The following is a 22,984-nucleotide window of genomic DNA, read 5'->3' on the forward strand; positions in this document are numbered from 1 at the left end:
AAATTGGGTACAGTAATTCAATGCAGGATGGGCTGAATATTTTTTCATAGGAATTTGGGAAAGTTATGAAATGTCCTATAAATGGCTGTTCTATTCCTGATCTAAGGCTACATTCACACACAGCGTTTTTCCTGTGTTTTTTGAGGATACGGTTTTCAGCTGCAAAAGCTGATCATCTTTTTAAAAAACTGCATCACCTGAAAGGTTTTTGAGCTCATAGATAGTTTTCAATAGCAAAAGCAGATTAGAAATCTGCTCTATCTATCCATTTATCCATATCTGTCTATCCATATCGTATCTGTACCAAAAAGAATGAAAACCGGGTAGTACACCAATATATATTCTGTTCTATCTAAATATCTTGATTATGGGATCATAAAAATGATTAAATGTCTGAGGTTCACATTGTACTACAATAAATTTTTCACTTAAATATAAGCAATATGTGTGGGAGTCGGAGTCGGAGTCGGTGTAAGAGAAATTGAGGAGTCGGAGTTGCAGGTTTGGCTTACCGACTCCACAGCCCTGGTATCTATCCTATCCTGTGTGATACTGACTGATGAGCCGTGTATCTATCCTATCCTGTGTGATACTGACTGCTGAGCCATGTATCTATTCCTATCCTGTGTGATACTGACTGCTGAGCTGTGTATCTAATCCTCTCCTGTGTGATACTGACTGCTGAGCCGTGTATCTATTCCTATCCTGTGTGATACTGACTGCTGAGCCGTGTACCTAATCCTCTCCTGTGTGATACTGACTGCTGAGCCGTGTATCTAATCCTATCCTGTGTGATACTGACTGCTGAGCTGTGTATCTATCCTATCCTGTGTGATACTGACTGCTGAGCTGTGTATCTAATCCTATCCTATGTGATACTGACTGCTGAGCCGTGTATCTAATCCTCTCCTGTGTGATACTGACTGCTGACCTGTGTATCTAATCCTCTCCTGTGTGATACTGACTGCTGAGCCGTGTATCTAATCCTATCCTGTGTGATACTGTGTGCTGAGCTGCGTATCTAATCCTATCCTGTGTGATACTGACTGCTGAGCTGCGTATCTAATCCTATCCTGTGATACTGACTGCTGAGCCGTGTATCTAATCCAATCCTGTGTGATACTGACTGATGACCTGTGTATCTAATCCTATCCTGTGTGATACCGTCTGCTGAGCCGTGTATCTAATACTATTCTGTGTGATACTGTATGGTGAGCCGATGGACTACTTGCTAGAGATGGGGTGCACCTTACGAAGACTGGAAAACATGTATTTGGAAGTCGCCTTGCTACACTCATCAGGAGAGCTTTAAACTAGAACAACATGGGAAGGGAAGCAAAAGGCCAGAAAAGCCATACACCTGACAAATGCTATTGAGAACTCTGCTATTAGAAGTGGAAAGGAAGAACAAAGACAAAAGAATCAAATTAATAAAAATATTGGAGAAAGAGAAACCAATCACAAACTAAAATGTTTCTATACTAATGCACAAAGCATGGGCAACAAACAAGGAGAATTGGAACTACTAACACAGGAAAAGAAATATACATGATTGGAATACAAGACTAGAAGGATACAACTTATTTGAAAGAAACAGACTTGATAAACGAGGAGGGGGTGTCGCATTGTATGTTAGAAACGCGTATATCTGCACAGAGATTGAAGCTTCTGAGACTGGGAATTCTGTGGAAACTGTTTGGGTAAGAATACATGGACAGAACAATGGAAAGGACACCATTGTAGGCATTTACTACAGTCCGCCTGTGCAAGCTGAAGATATGGATGAACTCTTTATGCATCAAATGGCCAAGTTCTCCAAAAAATATGACATAGTTGTCATGGGAGATTTCAACTATCCAGACATTTGTTGGGAATCTCTCTCAGGCAAAAGTAACAGGTCAAGGAAATTCTTATCCTCTCTTGCTGACAACTTTATCTTCCAAAAGGTAGGGGAGAAAACAAGGGGAACTGCTACCTTGGATCTAATCCTTATAAACAGGAGGAAATGGTTGAGGAGTTAAAAGTGGCTGGGACCCTAGGAGGTAGCGACCATGCTATTTTAGAATTTTGGATAACTAGAGGCGGAAGACCTGTGAAGACTCAGACGTCAAGGTTAGATTTCAGAAAGGCAGATTTTAAGGGATTCAGAAAGAGAATTGGAGGGATCCAATGGCTGGATATCCTTAAAGACAAATATGTCCAGGAAGGATGGGAAATCTTGAAAAATGAAATTCTCAAAGCACAATTGTTAACAATTCCGAAAAGAGGGAAGAATAGGAAGCATTTAAGGAAACCAGGATGGATGAACACAGAACTTAAGCACATGCTAAAAAGGAAGAAAAAAAATGTTTATAAAATGGAAAGAGGGAGGCATATCTAAAGAAGAATATAATGCTGTCTGCAGAACCTGCAGGGCACAAATCAGATTATCTAAAGCTGAAAATGAATTGAGGCTTGCAAGAGATGTCAAAAGCAATAATAAAGGATTTTGGGGATATGTCAAAAGTAAAAGAAAAGTCAAAGATGCTATAGGATTTTTACAGGATGAAAATGATGAAATGGTAAGACAGGATGTTGAGAAGGCCGAACTTTTAAATTCCTATTTTGCATCTGTTTTCTCTCAGAAAGGAAATGTAACATCAACTGTTCTTCACTGTCCTATTAAGGGAATAGAAGAATCCAGGATATCTATAAACAGAAAGATAGTGAGGAAACACTTAGCTAACCTAAATGAATTCAAGTCTCCAGGTCCAGATGAATTACAACCCAGAGTACTGAAGGAGATAGCAGAAGAAATTTTTGAACCCCTCTCCATAATCTTTGAAAATTCTTGGAGAACAGGAGAAGTCCCAGAAGACTGGAGAAGAGCAAAAGTTGTTCCTATCTTCAAAAAGTGGAAGAAGGTGGACCCAGGCAACTATAGACCTATATTAAACAACATGTATGTCAGTACCTGGATAAGAATGAAGTGATTAAACAGAGTCAGCATGGGTTTGTAACTAATAAGTCATGTCAGACTAACTTAATTTCCTTCTATGACGGAATCACTGATTGGGTGGATCAAGGAAATGCTGTAGATATAGTATATCTTGACTTCAGCAAAGCATTTGACAAAGTCTCTCATACAATCCTTATTGAAAAAATGACTAAGTATGGAATGGACAAGGCAACTGTTAAGTGGATTCATAACTGGCTTAGTGATCGGACCCAAAGAGTGGTCGTAAATGGCTGCACATCCAGTTGGAAGAATGTCTCAAGTGGGGTACCACAGGGCTCTGTCCTGGGCCCTGTATTGTTCAACATCTTTATCAACGATTTAGATGAAGGAATTGAGGGTAAACTGATTAAATTTGTTGATGACACAAAGCTAGGAGGGATAGCTAATACTAGAGAAGAGAGAGAGAGGATTCAAAAAGATATAAATAAACTGGAGAAGTGGGCAGCAACTAACAGAATGGTTTTTAACAGGGAGAAATGCAAAGTACTACATCTGGACAATAAAACAATAAAAATGAAAAAAGCATATACAGAATGGGAGGAATAGGGTTAAGCAACAGCACATGTGAAAAAGACTTGGCTATACTAATAGATCACAGACTGAATATGAGTCAACAGTGTGATGCAGCAGCAAAAAAGCCAAATTGTTGTGAGTTCATTTTCCCCTTCATTACTGAGGCCCGAGGAACTCCCTCTTCTGGTAAAGAAAGGTAGTGAGCCTGATTATCAAACACCTGAGGCTGATGATGATGACTGGCTGAGTGGAGTTACTGACTCGATATAAGGCTGCCGACACCCTTCTGCCCTGCGGGTGATTTCTCTGTGGGATCCTTGGAGACCATTTCTCTGTGGGATCCTTGGAGACCAGTCTGAATTCCTGCTCCTCTAACGCTAAGTTTGCTGCTATGCCTTTTGCATTGGTGCTTTGACTTTGTTTTGCTTTGTTTTTCTGGATTTCTGCCATTCCCTGCTGGGGTGTGCTGAATTCCTTTAGCTCTGTCTTCTGAAAATACCTGAGTGCTGATTTAGTTTTTGAAGCCTAGCTGCTTCAGGGCCTTTTTCATATCAGTTTGTTGGCTTATGTCTTTGATAGGGTTTTGGCAGATTGCAGACAGCAGCCTTCCTGTCCTTTCCTATCTAGGTAGTTTTGGGCCCCGTCTTTGCTCAGTCTATCTTTCTGTCTGTGTTAGTGTTTTCATCTTGCTTCACCGTCATTATATGTTGGGGGTTGCCTATTGCTTTGGGCTCTGCTCTGGGGCAGTTTAGATTTCCCCTTTCTTTCTTTAGGCCTATTTAATTCTCCGGCTGTGATCGAGGGGTCTAGGGCATCGTAGGAACCCCCCACGGCTACTGCTAGTTGTGTTGATAGGTTCAGGGGTCTGCAATCTGATAGTTGCCAACTTCTCTGGTTTTCTGCACTTAGCTTGTATTTCTGCTTTTGCCTCCTACGGTGACTCATTCATAACAGAATCACCCGCCATACCGCAGATCCTAGGGTACTCAATAGCAGGAAAGAATTGTAAAAAAAAAAAAAAAAAAAAAAAAAAAAAAAGTGTATATTTTTTCCTCTATATCTCTGAGGCCGTAGGGGGAATTTTTTTTTCTCTCAATGTAGATAAAGCAATTGTCTGATCGTGTGGAGCAGCTCGCTGCGGAAGTGCGGGGAATTTCCGCCTACCTTGCTCATTCACATGCTGCTGAACCAAAGATTCCTACACCTGATGTATTTTTTGGGAATCGGTCTAAATTTTTGAATTTCAATAATAATTGTAAATTATTTTTTGCCTTGAAGCCTAACTCGTCAGGGAGCTCCGTGCAGCAGGTTAGAATTGTCATCTCTTTGCTGCGTGGCGATCCCCAGGATTGGGCGTTTTCTTTGAAACCAGATGATCCTATTCTGACTAATGTGAACGCATTTTTTCAGGCCTTGGGGTTGTTGTATGACGAACCTAATGCCATTGATCAGGCTGAAAAGACCCTGCTGGCATTGAACCAGGGTCGTGATTCTGCAGAATTGTACTGTCAAAAATTCCGAAAGTGGGCAGTACTTACTACCTGGAATGATAATGCCTTGGCTGCTCTCTTTCGGAAGGGGTTGTCAGAAGCCGTAAAAGATACTATGGTGGGATTTCCTGTTCCCTCTGGTCTTGACGATTCTATGTCATTAGCCATTCAGGTTGATCGGCGTTTGCGCGAACGCAAAGCTGCACGAGAGGTGTTGCCACCTGTTGAACAAATGTCTGAACCTATGCAATGTGATAGTTTTTTCCAGAGAGCAGCGTCAGGAGTTCAGAAGGCGTAATAAGTTGTGTTTTTTCTGTGGAGATGCCTCGCATATTATTTCTGTCTGTCCTAAAAGAGAGAAACGCTTTGCACACACGTTTTCTGTTGGGGGTGTTCAACCCAAGTTTCTTCTGGCTATTACTCTGATCTGCTCCCTGTCCACATTTTCCGCCAAGGCTTTTGTGGATTCGGGAGCAGCCCTAAACCTAATAGACTTGGATTTTGCTAAACGTTGTGGATTTCCGATGACACCTCTGCAGACGCCTATCCCTTTGAGGGGGATTGATGCTACTCCTTTGGCTAAAAACAAACCTCAGTTTTGGACCCAGGTGGTAATGCGGGTCGCCCCAGACCATCAAGAAAATTGCAGACTTTTTGGTGTTGCATAATCTGCATGATACTATTGTTCTGGGGTTTCCCTGGTTACAAATTCATAATCCAGTTTTGGATTGGAAATCTGTGTCTGTGGTGAGTTGGGGTTGTCGGTGTGCCTTTAGTGAGGCTCCGGTGTTTTCCACCTCTCCTCAGTCGCATGATGTTCCTGATTATTTGGCGGACTTTTATGATGTATTTAGTGAGAATGAGTCTGCGTCTCTGCCTCCTCATAGGAGTTATGACTGTGCAATTGAACTGAGCCCGGGGTGTAAATTTCCCAAGGGTCGGCTCTTTAATTTATCTGTACCCGAGCACGAGGCTATGCGATCCTATATTAAGGAGGCGTTGGAGAAGGGTCATATTAGACCATCCTCGTCACCCTTAGGTGCCGGTTTTTTTTTTGTAGCCAAAAAGGATGGATCATTAAGACCTTGTATTGATTATCGTGCCCTCAACAAAATTACTGTTAAATATCAGTATCCGTTACCCCTGATTTCTGATCTATTCTCCAGAGTTAAAGGTGCTTGCTGGTTTACCAAGCTTGACCTCAGGGGGGCGTATAATCTTATTCGCATTAAGCATGGGGATGAATGGAAGACGGCGTTTAATAGTCCAGAGGGACATTGTGAGTACCTGGTGATGCCTTTTGGGCTCACTAATGCCCCTTCTGTCTTCCAGTGCTTCATGAACGATATTTTCCGAGATTTTGTCGATAAATTTTTGATTATCTATCTGGATGATATTTTGATCTTCTCCAAGGATTGGGATTCTCATGTGGAACATATTCGGACTGTGTTCCGGATCTTGAGGGAGAATTCCCTGTATGTCAAAGGATCTAAATGCCTTTTTGGAGTACAGAGGATTTCTTTTTTGGGATTTATTTTGTCCCCGTCAACTATTGAAATGGACCCGGCCAAGGTACAGGCCATTTACGATTGGGTTCAGTCCACTTCTTTGAAGGCCCTCCAGAAGTTTTTGGGTTTTGCTAATTTTTATCGGAAATTTATAGCAAAATTTTCTAGTATTGCCAAGCCATTGACTGATTTGACTAAGAAGGGTGCTGATGTGTTAAATTGGTCTCCGGAGGCTGTTTCTTCTTTTCAGGAGCTGAAGCGAAGATTCACCTCCGCCCCGGTTTTGCGGCAACCTGATGTCTCACTTCCATTCCAGGTAGAGGTGGATGCTTCTGAGATTGGTGCAGGAGCTGTTTTGTCCCAAAAGGATCCTGTAACATCTAAAATGAATCCCTGTGCTTTCTTTTCCCGAAAGTTCTCTCCATCTGAACGTAACTATGATGTGGGGAATAGGGGAACTGTTGGCCATGAAATGGGCATTTGAGGAGTGGAGACATTGGTTAGAGGGAGCTAAGCATCAAGTCGTGGTCCTCACTGACCACAAGAATTTGATTTACCTAGAGTCGGCTAAGCGCTTGAACCCTAGACAGGCTAGGTGGGCCTTGTTTTTTTACACGTTTTGATTTTGTGGTTTCTTTTCTTCCTGGAACGAAGAATGTCAAGGCAGACTCCCTCTCTAGGAGCTTCTTTGCTGATTCTCCTGTGGTGACCAAGCCTGCTACCATCTTAGGTGAAGGGGTAGTTCTTTCTGCCATCTCGCCCGATTTGAGACGTGCTCTGGGGGAGTTCCAGGAGGACAAACCTGAGCGTTGTCCCAGTGGAAAGTTGTATGTTCCTGACCAGTGGAAGAAGAGAGTGATGTCTGAAGTTCATTGCTCTGCTTTGGCTGGTCATCCAGGTATTTTTGGTACTAGAGATCTGGTGAGTCGGTTTTTTTAGTGGCCCTCCTTGTCTCGTGATGTCAGGAATTTTGTGCAGTCCTGTGGGACGTGCTCTCGGTCTAAATCGTGTTTTCGCTCTAGTGGGTTGTTGATGCCTTTGCCTGTCCCCAAGAGGCCATGGACCCATATTTCAAAGGATTTCATCTCTGATATGCCTGTCTCTCAAAGGATGACTGTTATTTGGGTGATTTGTGATAGGTTCTCTAAGATGGTTCATCTTGTACCACTCCCTAAGTTGCCGTCTTCCTCTGAGTTGGTGCCCCTGTTTTTACAACAGGTGGTTCGTTTGCACGGGATTCCTGAGAACATTGTATCTGACAGAGGAGTCCAGTTTGTGTCTAGATTTTGGAGAACTTTCTGTTCCAGGCTGGGAATTCAGTTGTCCTTCTCCTCTGCTTTTCACCCTCAGACCAATGGGCAGACAGAGAGAACAAACCAGACCTTGGAGTCATATTTGAGATGTTTTATTTCTGCTGATCAGGATGATTGGGTTTCATTTTTGTCCTTGGCCGAATTTGCTTTAAATAATAGAGCTAGTTCTGCCACTTTGATGTCACCTTTTTTTAGTAACTTTGGGTTTCATCCTCGATTTTCTTCAGGGCAGGTGGAGCCCTCTGCCTGCCCAGGTGTTGACACTGTGGTGGAGAGAATGCACCAGATCTGGGACCAAGTGGTGGATAAGTTGTCTCTCTCCCAGGAAAAGGCCCAGCGGTTTTCCAACCGACATAGGACCATTGGTCCCCAGTTTAAGGTTGGTGATATGGTGTGGTTATCATCAAAAAATATTGCTATGAAGGTGGCTTCTCCTAAGTTTAAGCCTAGATTTATTGGACCTTTCAAGATTGTGGAGATTATTAATCCGGTCTCTTTTCGTTTGGCTCTTCCTGTCACATTTAAAATCCATAATGTGTTCCATAAATCTTTGTTGAAGAGGTTTGTTGAACCTGTTGTTCCGGGGGTGGCACCTCCAGACCCTGTATTGGTTGAAGGTAACATGGAATATGAGGTAGAGAAAGTACTGGATTCCCGTCTGGCTAGACGGAGACTCCAGTATTTGGTTAAGTGGAAGGGTTATGGTCAGGAGGATAATTCCTGGGTCTCTGCCTCTGATATTCATGCCAAAAGATTGGTGCGTGCCTTTCATCGGGCTCACCCTGATCGCCCTGGTGGCGTAGTTGAGGGTTTGGTGACCCCTCCTCAAGGGGGAGGTACTGTTGTGAGTTAATTTTCCCCTTCATTACTGAGGCCCGAGGAACTCCCTCTTCTGGTAAAGAAAGGTAGTGAGCCTGATTATCAAACACCTGAGGCTGATGATGATGACTGGCTGAGTGGAGTTACTGACTGGATATAAGGCTGCCGACGCCCTTCTGCCCTGCGGGTGATTTCTCTGTGGGATCCTTGGAGACCAGTCTGAATTCCTGCTCCTCTAAAGCTAAGTTTGCTGCTCTGCCTTTTGCATTGGTGCTTTGACTTTGTTTTGCTTTGTTTTTCTGGATTTCTGCCATTCCCTGCTGGGGTGTGCTGAATTCCTTTAGCTCTGTCTTCTGAAAATACCTGAGTGCTGATTTAGTTTTTGAAGCCTAGCTGCTTCAGGGCCTTTTTCATATCAGCTTGTTGGCTTATGTCTTTGATAGGGTTTTGGCAGATTGCAGACAGCAGCCTTCCTGTCCTTTCCTACCTAGGTAGTTTTGGGCCCCATCTTTGCTCAGTCTATCTTTCTGTCTGTGTTTTCATCTTGCTTCACCGTCATTATATGTTGGGGGCTGCCTATTGCTTTGGGGTCTGCTCTGGGGCAGTTTAGATTTCCCCTTTCTTTCTTTAGGCCTATTTAATTCTCCAGCTGTGATCGAGGGGTCTAGGGCATCGACCCCCCACGGCTACTGCTAGTTGTGTTGATAGGTTCAGGGGTCTGCAATCTGATAGTTGCCAACTTCTCTGGTTTTCTGGACTTGGCTTGTATTTCTGCTTTTGCCTCCTACGGTGACTCATTCATAACACCAAATGCAATTCTAGGATGTATTAACAGAAGCATACAGTCTAGATCATGTGAAGTCATTATTTCCCTCTACTCCTCTTTGGTCAGACCTCATCTGGAATATTGCGTCCAGTTTTGGGCACCACATTTTAAAAAAAGACATCAACAAACTGGAGCAAGTTCAGAAAAGAGCGACCAGAATGGTGACCGGTCTGCAAACCCTGTCTTATGAAGAAAGATTGCAGGATTTGGGAATGTTTAGTTTGCAAAAGAGAAGACTGAGAGGAGACTTAATAGCTGTCTACAAATATCTAAAGGGCTGTCACATAGTAGAAGGATCAACTTTATTCTCATTTGCACAAGGAAAGACTAGAAGCAATGGGATGAAACTGAATGGGAGGAGACACAGATTAGATATTAGAAAAAACTTTTTGACAGTTAGAGTGATCAATGAGTGGAACAGGGGTGAGTTCTCCTTCAATGGAGGTCTTCAAACAGAGGCTGGACAGACATCTGACTGGGATGATTTAGCGAATCCTGCTTTGAGCAGGGGGTTGGACCAGATGGCCCAGGAGGTCCCTTACAACTCTACGATTCTATGTATCTAATCCTCTCCTGTGTGATACTGACTGCTGAGCTGTGTATCTAATCCTATACTGTGTGATACTGTCTGGTGAGCCGTGTATCTATCCTATCCCGTGTGATACTGACTGCTGAGCCGTGTATCTTATCCTATCCTGTGTGATACTGTGTGCTAAGCTGCGCATCTAATCCTATCCTGTGTGATACTGACTGCTGAACCGTGTATCTAATCCTATCCTGTGTGATACTGACTGCTGACCTGTTTATCTATTCCTATCCTGTGTGATACTAACTGCTGACCTGTGTATCTAATCCTATCCTGTGTGATACTGTCTGGTGAGCCGTGTATCTAATCCTCTCCTGTGTGATACTGTCTGCTGAGCCCTGTATCTAATCCTATCCTGTGTGATACTGACAGCTGAGCCATGTATCTAATCCTATCTTGTGTGATACTGACAGCTGAGCCATGTATCTAATCCTATCCTGTGTGATAGTCTGCTGAGCCGTGTATCTAATCCTATCCTGAGTGATACTGTCTGCTGAGCCGTGTATCTAATCCTCTCCTGTGATACTGTGTAATACCATCTGCTGAGCCGTGTATCTAGTCCTATCCTGTGTAATACTGGGCTGTGTATCTAATCCTCTCCTGTGTGATAGTCTGCTGAGCCGTGTATCTAATCCTATCCTGTGTGATACTGACTGCTGAGCTGTGTATCTAATCCTATCCTGTGATACGGACTGCTGAGCCATGTAACTAATCCTAGACTGTGTCATACTGTGCTGAGCCGTGTATCTAATCCCATCCTGTGTGATACTGTCTGCTCAGCTGTGTATCTAATCCTCCCATATGTGATACTGATTGTATTGTGTGTGAACTATATGGGCTGTATTAAGCATGAACTGTATGGAGTATTATGTGAGAACACTATGGCGTTATGTGTTCTATATGGTGGTAGTATGTGAGAACTAAATGGCGGCATTGTGTGTGATCTATATGACGGTATTATGTGAGAACTATATGACGGCCTTATGTGTGATCTATATGGTGGTATTGTGTATGATCTATATGGCGGCATTATGTGTGAACTATATGACTATTATGTGTGAAGTATATGGCGGTATTATCTGCACAAAGGGGACCCATTCTAGGGTGGTTCTGGCTGAGCACCTGCACACAGGTCTGGGGTAATAGAGGGGGCAGCATGCCCTCCAGTTAGGTACAGGCAGGGGAGGGCTGGTGAGGCAGCTGAAGAGAGGGGTCTCATTTTTATTGATACTATATGGCTACATTTCCCCCCAGCGTCACCCCGGACTGCGCCGGTCACCTCGCTTTCACACATCGCCAGGACAGGATCTGAAGAGGGGAATGGGGTCTTTGCATGCAAAGTCTGGATCAGAACAGGCCATCAATCAGCAGAAATGCTTCCTGGATTTCTGTGGAGCAGATGGTCCATCCATGTGTATAAAACACCGCGCTCTATGTACAGTCCCTGCCTGCTCCGCGCACCGAACAGGGTGCCCCCCCCCATAGACCAGCACACTGCACTCCTGAAATACTCTGTGCTGCTGTCACCCTGCTCCCTCCACAATATATCTCCCAGAATCCTTGCTGCCTGCCATGCTCAGTGACCATCTACTTGTCAGTATAACTTTGCAGTCACCAACAAAATGGCTGCTCACTGTGTTCCTAAATCTCATCCTCTCGTATCCCTTAGCAAACACCCAGAAGGGGAGGAGAGGAGTGACATCACCCCCATGTCAGCAGATTCCGCCCATATTTACTGCCAGGGCAGTAATGTGCGCTAGTTGTACACTAGGTTTTTGTCAAATTTCAGAAGCTGCTCCCCCTAGTGTTTAAAAGTGGAAATGCCAAACCTTTTAAAATTATTTTTCATATTTTACTTAAAAAATTTTATTTGTTTATGATTAAGAAAATTTAAACATTAATTCTTTACATTTTTTCAATTACTGTAAAAAAAAATTTTTTTGATGGCACCTTCCCTTTAATCTTTGGTCCTCAAAGATGTCCTTCTCTACTGCCTGCTCCTCACACAACTGTCTCCAAAGTTTCTCCTTGGCTTCTCCTGGAACTCACTGTATCAACCAATCAGGCTCTCCCTAACCTTCCAAAGGTAACTAAAAGCCCACCTCTTCCATAACGCTACACCCTGCAATAATCCTGCTGCCTCCGAACCGCCATATCTTCAGCTATTACCCTTACCTATGTCCTTTTCCACTCCCCTGTAGATGGTAAGCCCTCACAGGCAGAGTCCTTGCTCCAATTGTACCCGTGTGTCATTTACTTAGTCGCATTTAGTTATACTTTTGTACCTTGCGGGGTGACCCCTACATGCCGATGCGCGGAGGCCTGGGGTGGTCCCTACGCGCCAGTGCGCGGAGGCCTGGGGGTGGCCCCTACGCGCCGGTGCGCGGAGGCCTGGGGGTGGCCCCTACGCGCCGGTGCGCGGAGGCCTGGGGGTGGCCCCTACGCGCCGGTGCGCGGAGGCCTGGGGGTGGCCCCTACGCGCCGGTGCGCGGAGGCCTGGGGGTGGCCCCTACGCGCCGGTGCGCGGAGGCCTGGGGGTGGCCCCTACGCGCCGGTGCGCGGAGGCCTGGGGGTGGCCCCTACGCGCCGGTGCGCGGAGGCCTGGGGGTGGCCCCTACGCGCCGGTGCGCGGAGGCCTGGGGGTGGCCCCTACGCGCCGGTGCGCGGAGGCCTGGGGGTGGCCCCTACGTGCCGGTGCGCGGAGGCCTGGGGGTGGCCCCTACGTGCCGGTGCGCGGAGGCCTGGGGGTGGCCCCTACGTGCCGGTGCGCGGAGGCCTGGGGGTGGCCCCTACGCGCCGGTGCGCGGAGGCCTGGGGGTGGCCCCTACGCGCCGGTGCGCGGAGGCCTGGGGGTGGCCCCTACGCGCCGGTGCGCGGAGGCCTGGGGGTGGCCCCTACGCGCCGGTGCGCGGAGGCCTGGGGGTGGCCCCTACGTGCCGGTGCGCGGAGGCCTGGGGGTGGCCCCTACGTGCCGGTGCGCGGAGGCCTGGGGGTGGCCCCTACGTGCCGGTGCGCGGAGGCCTGGGGGTGGCCCCTACGTGCCGGTGCGCGGAGGCCTGGGGGTGGCCCCTACGTGCCGGTGCGCGGAGGCCTGGGGGTGGCCCCTACGCGCACACTCATAGGGAGGAGGCCGTGGCAAATGTGGAAAGCACCATTGGTAGAATGAAGAAATGGAGGCCCAATTCCCAGCAGGTACATGTGGGCGTCTCGGTGAGGATGGAGGGCACCAGTACAAGCCCCGCACACAGGTGAGGACATTGGTGCCCTCCATCACTGCTGAGCAGACTCCCGTCCATGTGCGAGGCATGGTAAACACGGCGGCATGAGTACGACCAGCCTGGCACTTGTGGCCACTGACGCAATGCCCGAGTGACGGAGGGCGGGAGAGCTCTCACCGGCACGGTGCTGGGGCTCAGCCGGTACACCTCGGCGTAGTTATGGCGGCTCCAGTCCTGGGAGTCTTTGAGCTCCGGACGGGCGCTGCGCTTCGCCTCCTTAATCCGCTTCTTGCTCTTGTGGTTCATCCCGGTGTCTCCGCTAACGTCTTCCCGCGGATCAGCTCCCGGACCCCGATGTCCCCGGCTCCCCGCAGCGCCCTCGCCCCACCCACTTCTGCTAAAAGCTCTAACTATTGGAGGCGGAAAGAAGCAGGAAGTATCCGTTGCAAGTGTCCGCGCTGTCTACAGCACGCCGCCATATTGAGAAGGTCAAGGGGTAACGTCTGCTGGTAATACGCATGCGTAGCTCCTAAGATCGCCTTTACAGGGGGTCGCTTATCACTTAAGAAAGCATAGTTGTTTAGTTGAAATGGATTAAAATTTCTGAGTGTATACGAGACACGTATGCGTCATTACGTGTAATTACTCTGCCCTGTGATAACGTATGTGGAAAGTTCGGGTGCCTCTACCAACATGACTGCCAGATTCAGCCATTTCGAAGCTGCAATCAACATGCGACAGTATGGCGCCCACGTGTAGTCCGCTGCGATGTTTGGGAGTGAGAGAACGGCGGAGCCCCGGATCATATCTCGGGAGTACGTGTATCTGCAGGACGATGGGGGCGGAGGAGCGGAGCAGTCCCGGGAGCTCAGGCTCCGCATTCCCGAGGTGCTGGTTACAGAGTGGCCGCATGGGGCGCCATAGCGTACGTGCGAGAGTGCAGGCGGCGGCTTAACCCCCTGTGCGCTGGGCTGCGCATAGAGCTGAGAAGATGGAGCCGTTATTAGCGGCAGTTGGCATCAGTGTCTCTGACCAGAACAATGGAGTCTGCTGCCATTTACTCACATTGACATTAATGGAGAGTATTCCAGAAGCCAAATGTCATCCTGCATTCTATCCACATCAGAAGGGTGGCGCTACTGTGTGCCCAAACTGAGGCTCTGGTCACATCTGCAGACTTAACCCCTATAATTTCTCATCCATCCACAGGCGGCGATCACGTATTGATCTGGGGTGGTCCGACCTCTGGCTCCTGCGTGATAGGCGATGATCATGTATTGATCTGGGTCCTGTGATAGGCGATGATCACGTATTGATATGCGGTTGTCCGACCTCTGGCTCCTGCGTGATAGGCGATGATCACGTATTGATCTGGGGTGGTCCGACCGCTGGGTCGTGTGATAGGCGATGATCACGTATTGATCTGGGGTGGTCCGACCTCTGGCTCCTGCGTGATAGGCGATGATCACGTATTGATCTGGGGTGGTCCGACCGCTGGGTCCTGTGATTAGACGATGATCACGTTTTCATCTGGGGTGGTCTGACCTCTGGGTCCTGTGATAGGCGATCATCACGTATTGATCTGGGGTGGTCCGACCTCTGGGTCGTGTGATAGGCGATGATCACGTATTGATCGGGGGTGGTCCGACCTCTGGGTCCTGCGTTATCACCAGATCTGGGCACTTTTATCCCTGCTGAAATGGAACGATGGTGCTGGTGCTGGACTGCGCTCCCGTCATTCCCTATGGGGCTGCAGAATTGGCTTTTTCCGGCTGCCCCATAGAGAGTGAGTGGTGATTGTTCGTCCGACTTGCTGCTCCATATTGTTCTCGGGATATGGTCCTGATTCAGCAGATTGGTGCAGGTCCCTGTGGTGGACCCCAGTGATCAGTAACTGATCATCTTTCCTTGGGATTAGGTGATAGCTTGTTTCCATTCGAGGAACAAAGAAACTGAATTGATGCAGAGAATGGATCTAGTGTATAACTGATGCAAATGGCACCAAAAAGACCCCGGCGACTATATCAGGGCCCGTCTGGTTTCCATTACGGTGGCCTTACCAATACAAATCGCACCGTAGAGCCTTTCATTGTCCAGCTGGACAGAAGTGTATGGTACAGGCTTGGGCTGGTCTAATGCCTCCTGTTTCACAGTCCAAGTAAGGCTGCTTTCACATGTTGGGGCTTACATCTGAAATTCCCACAAAACGGAGATCGGATGCATGCACCGATGGGGCCATACAGACTGTACTGGTGACAGCAGAGCGAACGTCCTCTCCGCCATGCATTGTTTTCAGGAGTGTATGCCTTCAGGAGGTGTAGGAGACTGCGTCTCAGTGTCCACCTCCAGTAGCTGTTCACCCATGAAAATGATGCATGGCAGAGAAGACGTTCACTTTGCCATCATCATTGCAGTTTATGGCACCATCGGCGCGTGTGTCCGGACTCTGTTTTGCAGGGGATTTCGGACATAGGTCCTAATGGGGGACACAAAACGCAATGTGAAAGCACACTAACCTGAACTCAACAGCTGGGAAAGCTGTGGTCAGGGTGCAAGACGGGGAAACCATCTTGACTGCGCCATTTCCATAAAGAACACACTAGACCAACCGGACGAGTCACCCAACCTGTGTGTGCACGTATAGATATGAGGTGCAAGGATAGTGTTAAAGGGAATCTGTCAACTGGATTTCACCCCCCAAACTAGTTAGATATGCATGTAACTCTTTCCGACAAGTCCAGCAATAGCTTTACATGGCCAGTCTGTTCCTCTATTACTGAGAGAAATCAGTATTAGTATACATGGATATGCAAGCAAACCTGAAGAGCTATTTGTAGATCTGAAGCCTCTGTCACTCCAGCTCTATTCTCCACCCAGCACCACCTCCTGCTTAGCTGACAGCCTTTATACTGTGTGACTTCAGGCAAATGAGCTGTCAGTCACACTGTAAGGCAGCGAGCGCTGGGCGGGGAATAGAGCTGGAGTGACAGAGGCTTCAGATCTATCACAGCTCTTCTCCCTCATTTGCATATCAAAACACTGATTTCTCAGGGATGGAGGAACACACTGGCCAGGTAAAGGTATTGCGAAGGTTGGATTAAATGAAGAGCCTATCGGAATGTGTTAGGCCGGCCTAAAAAGATGCATTTTTGGGCATGCTTAAAACTGTCTGTTAAAGGGGTTGTCTAGGACATTTATATAATTTGGCAGGGAATCTAATGTGGAACCCTGTGTGTACTATAGTCACTGTTAGGTGACACTCCCGGCGCTGGTCACGTGACCGCTCACGTGCGATTTGCATAACTATCATCATGTGATGTGGATGAGAAAGTGGTCAGCAGAGGATGGTAAGTATGCAAATCATATATGAGCAGTCACGTGACCTGTGCCAGTAGTGTAGAAATGGCAGCCAGCAATACAGTACATATAGTTAGTGTATGGACATGCGACATCTTTTATATTATTATTCAGTTTTATAGTGCCATTTATTCCATGGCGCTTTACATGTGAAAAAGGGGCATACAAAGACAAGTACAATAAACATGAGCAATACAAGGCCTACACAAGTACAAGCGGAGAGAGGACTTACACACCTGCATATCCGACTAGTTTGCAAGAAAGACTTTAGGGAAACACCTGAAGTTTTTTGCAGATGCCGGACAGGCATTTTTTGCCATATCCAGCAAAAGCCGGACACGCCGCATGGCCATCAGGCGCAATGCGGAGATAATGCAAGTCTACGAGAAAAAAGCCGGATCCGGTTTTTACATTTTTCGCCGCATCGCGCCCGATGCTTAAAAACGGAAATTTGAAAGTAGCCTTAGGGTGTGTGCACACGCTGCGGATTCTGCTGCGGATCCGCAGCGGTTTTGGCCCTGGAAAACGAAACCTATGGAAAACGAAAACCGCAGTGCAGACGGTGCGGATTTTTCTGCCCGGTTTTGCTGCGGTTTTCAATCGGCAGAAAGAAATGACATGTCAACTCTTCCTGCGGATTCCGCTGCGGTTTGCCATCTGCTCCGTTGTAGAAATGAAAAACCGCAGGGTAATCCGTCTTCTGACCTGCGGAATTTACTAAATCCGCGCGGACAAATCCGCAGAGCAATCTGCAGCGTGTGCACACACCCTTATCTGGATTGTCCTTTTCTGCGGCTTTGCCCCTCCCCCTACCTGTTTTTCCCCTAACTTGTATGTATACTATAGTGAACGGCTATCTAGTGGGCATGGACAGGTCCTTTCTTTTCACTGCTCTGTAGCTTCCAAAGCCTGAAGTGGTTAATAGAAGCTCAAAATGACTGAATATATGCACGGCACGTACGGTAGTTTTGATCTTGCAGTCTATATGTTCATTGTTTGTAGAAATCTTTATGCGCTTTTTCAGGCTTGTTTCGGTGAGGACCCAATCTGAAAGATGTCATGTTGACATACTCTTACTACTCCATGTTAAATTCTCCACCACATGATGTAAATGGCCCAAACAACCCTTTTAATCTGTTATTTGTCTTGGGTAGGGCATTTCAGAGAAGTGGTGCAGCACAAGAGAAATCATAAAAGATATTTATATAACACCTCCCAGCTCAATTACTGAAAAGATGCTGTAGAATTACCGTATTTCATGGGACATGAGTATTTATGAAAACGTCCATATCAGGAGTGCTGCTAGGTCCCCTTTAATCACATAGTTATAGTTGGATTATTTAAACCCTCTATGAAAATTCTGTCTGCATCCGGACGGAGGCATACACTGTACATCATCTATGGCTATTTCCATTGTCAGTCACACATCTCCTTTTTGGATGAACAGACCGGTAGCTGACATGAGAAGAGGTTTAAAGGGAATCTGTCCCCCATTTTTAGTGATATCATGTAAAGATATCACCCAATTGTGCGTCCCATAAGGATTCTATTAGGACTTTTGATTCCCCCTGACCCCGCACCTTTGATGCATAAATACCTTTTTTTTATCTTGGTGGAGATGTATGGAAATTGCCCCGAAAGTGTGTCCTGCATGTGAAGACTTCTGGGGCATAGACCGCGCTGAAAAATACCAGCACATGTGCAGTACCGATTATATGCTTTGCCCACAGTTGGGCAAAGCATACTTGAGCAAGCGCCGGAGGCCTTTTCAATGCGCAGGCACGGAAAACTACAGCATCTGTGATATTCACAGATGAAGATTACATTCAGCAAGCCGAGGAGCGAGGGAGAGAAGGCGAATAAGCCCCGCCCATCGGACCGGACCGCGGCGATTTCCATACATCCCCAACCAAGATAAAAAAAAGGTATTTACGCATCAAAGGTGCGGGGTCAGGGGGAATCAAAAGTCCTATTACAATCCTTATGTGACATACAATTGAATGATATCTTTACATGATATCACTAAACTTGGGGGACAGATTCCTTAATTTTTATGTGTACCAGACTATTCTGGTGACTTTCAGAATAAGCTGTAGTGTGTGTACATAAGAAGTAATACGATCTGTAAAATATTTCTTTATCTTGCATTTTTCAGTTCTGCAGTGTCTGTCTTTTAATTTTCAGTTCTAGTTGAGCTAGTGGGGGTAGACAAACTGCCATGACATCTCCCGTACACAGTTCACACAGACATTAATGATTACTGGTTTTCTTTCTCTGCAGCAGGAGCATGAAAGACATAATACAGAAAAACTAAGCTGTGTAGCTGTGAATCCAACACAAATGAGAAAAACAGTTGCAGCTGCAGCACAATCTGTTTCTCGTTGTTTTGAGTGTTTTGCCCTCTACTCTCAATAGAGTATAAGAGGCACTGTAACCTGATATCTCACCGTGCTGACAATCCATCTTGCTTTGAGCTAAATGGATTTGCGCTTTTTTTTTTTTCCTGCAATGATGAGTTCAGAACGTGGAGGAAGAAACAAAATCTGACATATTTCAAGGTTTCTTACATTCACTTGAGTATAGATTTATCCAAGATTTGAAGTGACCATTTAAATATTTAGGCCCTCATTCATCATCGTGACTTTGTCAGTGACTGTATTCATTATTTAATTTTCTCTTTTATTTAAGTAAACTTTACTTTTTTTTTTTTTGGTTGGGCATTATTGGTGCAATTTTCCTTACCCAGGTATTTTAACCTAATTTGTAGAAAACCAATGTACAACATTTTAACGACTCATGGGACATTTTACTCTAAAGGTGCAAAAAAAAAATGTAAAAGACAAACAAAGAGCAGCTTTCATTTTGTGCAAAATTTATTTCCCTCCTTTCTTCATTTTAAATTTTTCACAAAAACAAATACCAAAAAAAAAAAAAAAAAAAAAAAAGTAAAAAAATCATTCAAGGCTTTAGACTTAAATTGGATCTGTGATAACATGTGTCTGTTCTCTCGTTATGTTGGAGGTCCTGGATTCCGAGTATGGAATGTACGTTTGGCCATGTGCACCAGTTCTTGCCCAGTACATCTGGTTTCACCGAGCATCAGTGAATGGAAAGAGATTGTTGGAGGTCAGTCATGGCTTCACTTAGGGAAACCTATTTACTTGTACTGGTGAAGCAGATGTTTGAAAATCCATTACAAAAAGTGGGGTATTATGCTGCAGGTATAGGCAGTCATATAAATATTTCTGTGGGAAACCATGATCTCTGATTTTACACATGGTTTATGCTGTCTTTTATTTTTCCCCATTGATGTCAATAAAAGTAACCTTTAAAGGGAATCTGTCACCCCCATTTTTGCCCCATGAGATGCAGCCACCGCCATCGGGTTTATTTACAACATTCTGTAATGCTGTAGATAAGCCCCCGATGTAACCTGAAAGATAAGAAAAACGAGTAAAGCCCCCGTCTCACATAGCGAGATCACTAGCGAGATCGCTGTTGCGTCACCGATTTGTGACGCAACAGCGATCTCGCTATGTGTGACACAGCGGCGATCGGGCCCCTGCTGCGATGTCGCTGATCATGCTCGAATGTCCTGGGCCATTTTTTCTTCGCTGTTGTCCTGGCTGGCCAGCAAGCATCGCTGTGTTTGACAGGGACAACGACGAACGACCTCAATACTACAGGTCTGAGAGAGTCCCAACGACCGTCGTATCGTTGCTGCGTCGCTGTTGAGATCTGACTGACATCTCACCAGCGACCTTGTAGTGACGCACCAGCGATCCCTACCAGGTCGCATCGTTGTCTGGATTGCTGGTGCGTCGCCAAGTGTGACGGTACCCTTAGATTATACTCACCCGGGGGTCCGGTCCGATGAGTGTCGCAGTGCGCAGGTGACGGACCTCACCTTTCCCGGCGCCTGCGCTCTGCAGTACTTCACTCTGCCCTCAATAGGGCAGATATAGTACGCCTGCGCAGGAGCCGCGGCAGAAGTAAGGAGGAGGACGTCTTTGCTAGAAGATGGGAGGCACCGGACCGCGACACCCATTGGACCGGTCCCCCGGGTGACTATAATCTAACTTGTTTTTCTTATCTTTCAGGTTATATCGGGGGCTTATCTACAGCATTACAGAATGCTGTAGATAAGCCCCTGATGGCGATGGCCATATCTCATAGGGCAAAAATGAGGTGACAGATTCCCTTTAAAGAGTAACTCCACTCAACAGAACATAAGAGGCCCAATAAGGAGGTGTTTTTGTGTTTTTTTGGAGAGCTTACAGCATTAAGACATATGACTTTTTTCTGACTGTCCTGTTGAGGGACAGACCAAATATCAGCCATGTCCAGCTGGAGAAATGCTAACAGAGATCAGAAGGCAAAACCAACTTCACTGTTATGCTTTAGGTTTACTTTGATCCACTAAAAAATGACAGATGAACAAGGGGCGCCATAAGCTCGAGGAAAAACAAGGTCATATGGCCTAAAGAAGGAACCGGTTCGCTACAGAAAAGCTTGGTTTCTTTGAGCTAGTGGCCCTCCTTGTTCATCTGCCGCTTTCTAATGGACCCAAGTACAGCCTGCCAGGAAGCAGTGGAGTATGATCGGCTGTCCCGGTTTTTGGATTATATACTGCAAACCGTTCTTAAATTGCACAACTTGGAAATATGAGTGGAGACTCCCTAAAGGTGGCGGGTGTATGAAATCCCCCCGTTACAGAATATATTGCCCCAATCTTGCTTTTTTTTTATTGTTCGGTATGCTTTGGATGTGGCTCTTTTTATCCTTTTTATAAGACTTTCTATTAGCTAGAAACTTTTTATTCTGAATAGGCAGCCAATGCTCAGAAGCATCTAATGGGCTATGCTCACATTATGTTCAAACCTTCCATCAAAACTAAATGTCTGGAGGATTTTCCATTGTATTCCTCTTTTCCAAGTCATCAATCCTGGCAGCACCATGGAGGATGTCCATCTTATTCTTACTGGGACAGGAAACAAGAAGAGGTTAAAAGGACACTCCCATCTCCACCCCTCAGTGTCTATCCTGTCCCAGTGAGGATAGGAACAATGACAGGTAGCTCCTATCCCTGGCTGTACCGGGCAGACCAGCGTGGATCGGGGGGGTCCAGCCTTTCCCTTCCCGCCGTCAAGTAGTCTGCTGCTGACACCCTCCGATGGGGTGTACCTTAGCCTACCTCGGTGAGCGCTGCTCCTGAGTTGTGAGCCGTTTCCTCCTGCCTGGAGGATCTCTGTTCCAACATCTGCCTCCGGCGCGCTGAATCCCTGCAGGCACACTTCTGGCAACATCATCTCTGCAGGCCGGGCAGAGCACTTCTGGGTCGCGGCCAGCATCCTTTCCACGGTAGATCGCAGGAAGGAGGATCCGACGAGGACATCGAGCGGACGGAATCCCCTGATGGTATCGTATAAATACGGTCCTAAAACATATGTAGGCTGCCCTACTGTATGCTTAGACATGGGGGATTCTGCAAAAACTGAGATTGGCTTGAAACAGAGCCAGGGCCATGTGAGTAAGCTTGTAAAAGACACCCACTCTAAGCCCTTACCCCACACATAGAAACACATGGCATCTACTCTGTGTATTCTAGGGGGAACACCTGCCTCGGCAACTCCTAAAAAGGATAGCTAGAAGTCAGGAAAAGGTAGATGATGTGCTATCTGTAACATTAAACTACTGGACACCTGGCAGAAGCACCTATGTGAACCCTGCACTTCAAAAATTATTAGAGAAGAGCAAACTTCTTTTCTGTCCGGCATGAGGTCCATAATCAGAGAAGAGGTCCAGACCTCAATTTCAGGGCTAATTCAGGCACGTACCTCATAGCCCAAATCCCAAAGTGGTTCCCGTAAAAGACCGAGGGAAATAGAAGTGTCCTCTGAAGAAGACCTAATGTTGGATGAATCCGATCAGGAAGACGGTGAGGAATTAACTGACCTGCCAGAGGGAGGGAAAAGATATCTTTTTTTCCTCCGAGGGCACAGATAACTGTTCTGTGCAGTAAGGAATATTATGCAGGTGGAGGAAACCCCAAAACCCCTCTCTGTACAGGACGAGATGTTTGGAGGGTTACAGTCCCAGAGAACTAGTCTTCCCGGTCAACAGCCACATTTTCTCAATGAGGATGCGGAAAATAGATTGGTTATTCCTAGAGACTTCAGACTTCACCTACCCTTTGAGCCGGAGGACATCAAATCCTGGGAAAGTATTGTACTGTTGTGGTTTACACAGTGCTCTAATACAGAGCCAAAAGATTAGAAGTCTCCCCGGGGATAGGTACATAAGGCACAGTAGTGCAGAGTCAGTCCGGCGAATGTGCTGGGTATGGGGCAGTGACG

General features: G+C 46.5%; 2 protein-coding genes across 2 annotated transcripts in view; one reads left to right on the top strand and one right to left on the bottom strand.

The window, feature by feature from the left end:
• Positions 1–13,716, bottom strand: part of JMJD6 (jumonji domain containing 6, arginine demethylase and lysine hydroxylase) — a 42,247-nt gene extending 28,531 nt beyond the window's left edge. The window contains exon 1 of the mRNA XM_073563197.1: positions 13,449–13,716. Coding sequence (XP_073419298.1) covers positions 13,449–13,577 — 129 coding nt within the window. The 5' untranslated portion in view covers positions 13,578–13,716. The remainder of the gene's footprint in view (positions 1–13,448) is intronic.
• A 123-nt stretch (positions 13,717–13,839) lies between these two features.
• The window catches only part of METTL23 (methyltransferase 23, arginine), a 30,831-nt gene continuing 21,686 nt past the window's right edge, over positions 13,840–22,984 (top strand). Inside the window, exons 1-2 of the mRNA XM_073563199.1 lie at positions 13,840–14,159; positions 19,650–19,754. Coding sequence (XP_073419300.1) covers positions 14,040–14,159; positions 19,650–19,754 — 225 coding nt within the window. The 5' untranslated portion in view covers positions 13,840–14,039. The remainder of the gene's footprint in view (positions 14,160–19,649; positions 19,755–22,984) is intronic.

Source organism: Dendrobates tinctorius, unplaced genomic scaffold (genome assembly GCF_039654945.1).
Source record: "Dendrobates tinctorius isolate UK_male_01 unplaced genomic scaffold, ASM3965494v1 ptg000383l, whole genome shotgun sequence".
NCBI classification, from domain to species: Eukaryota; Metazoa; Chordata; class Amphibia; order Anura; family Dendrobatidae; genus Dendrobates; species Dendrobates tinctorius.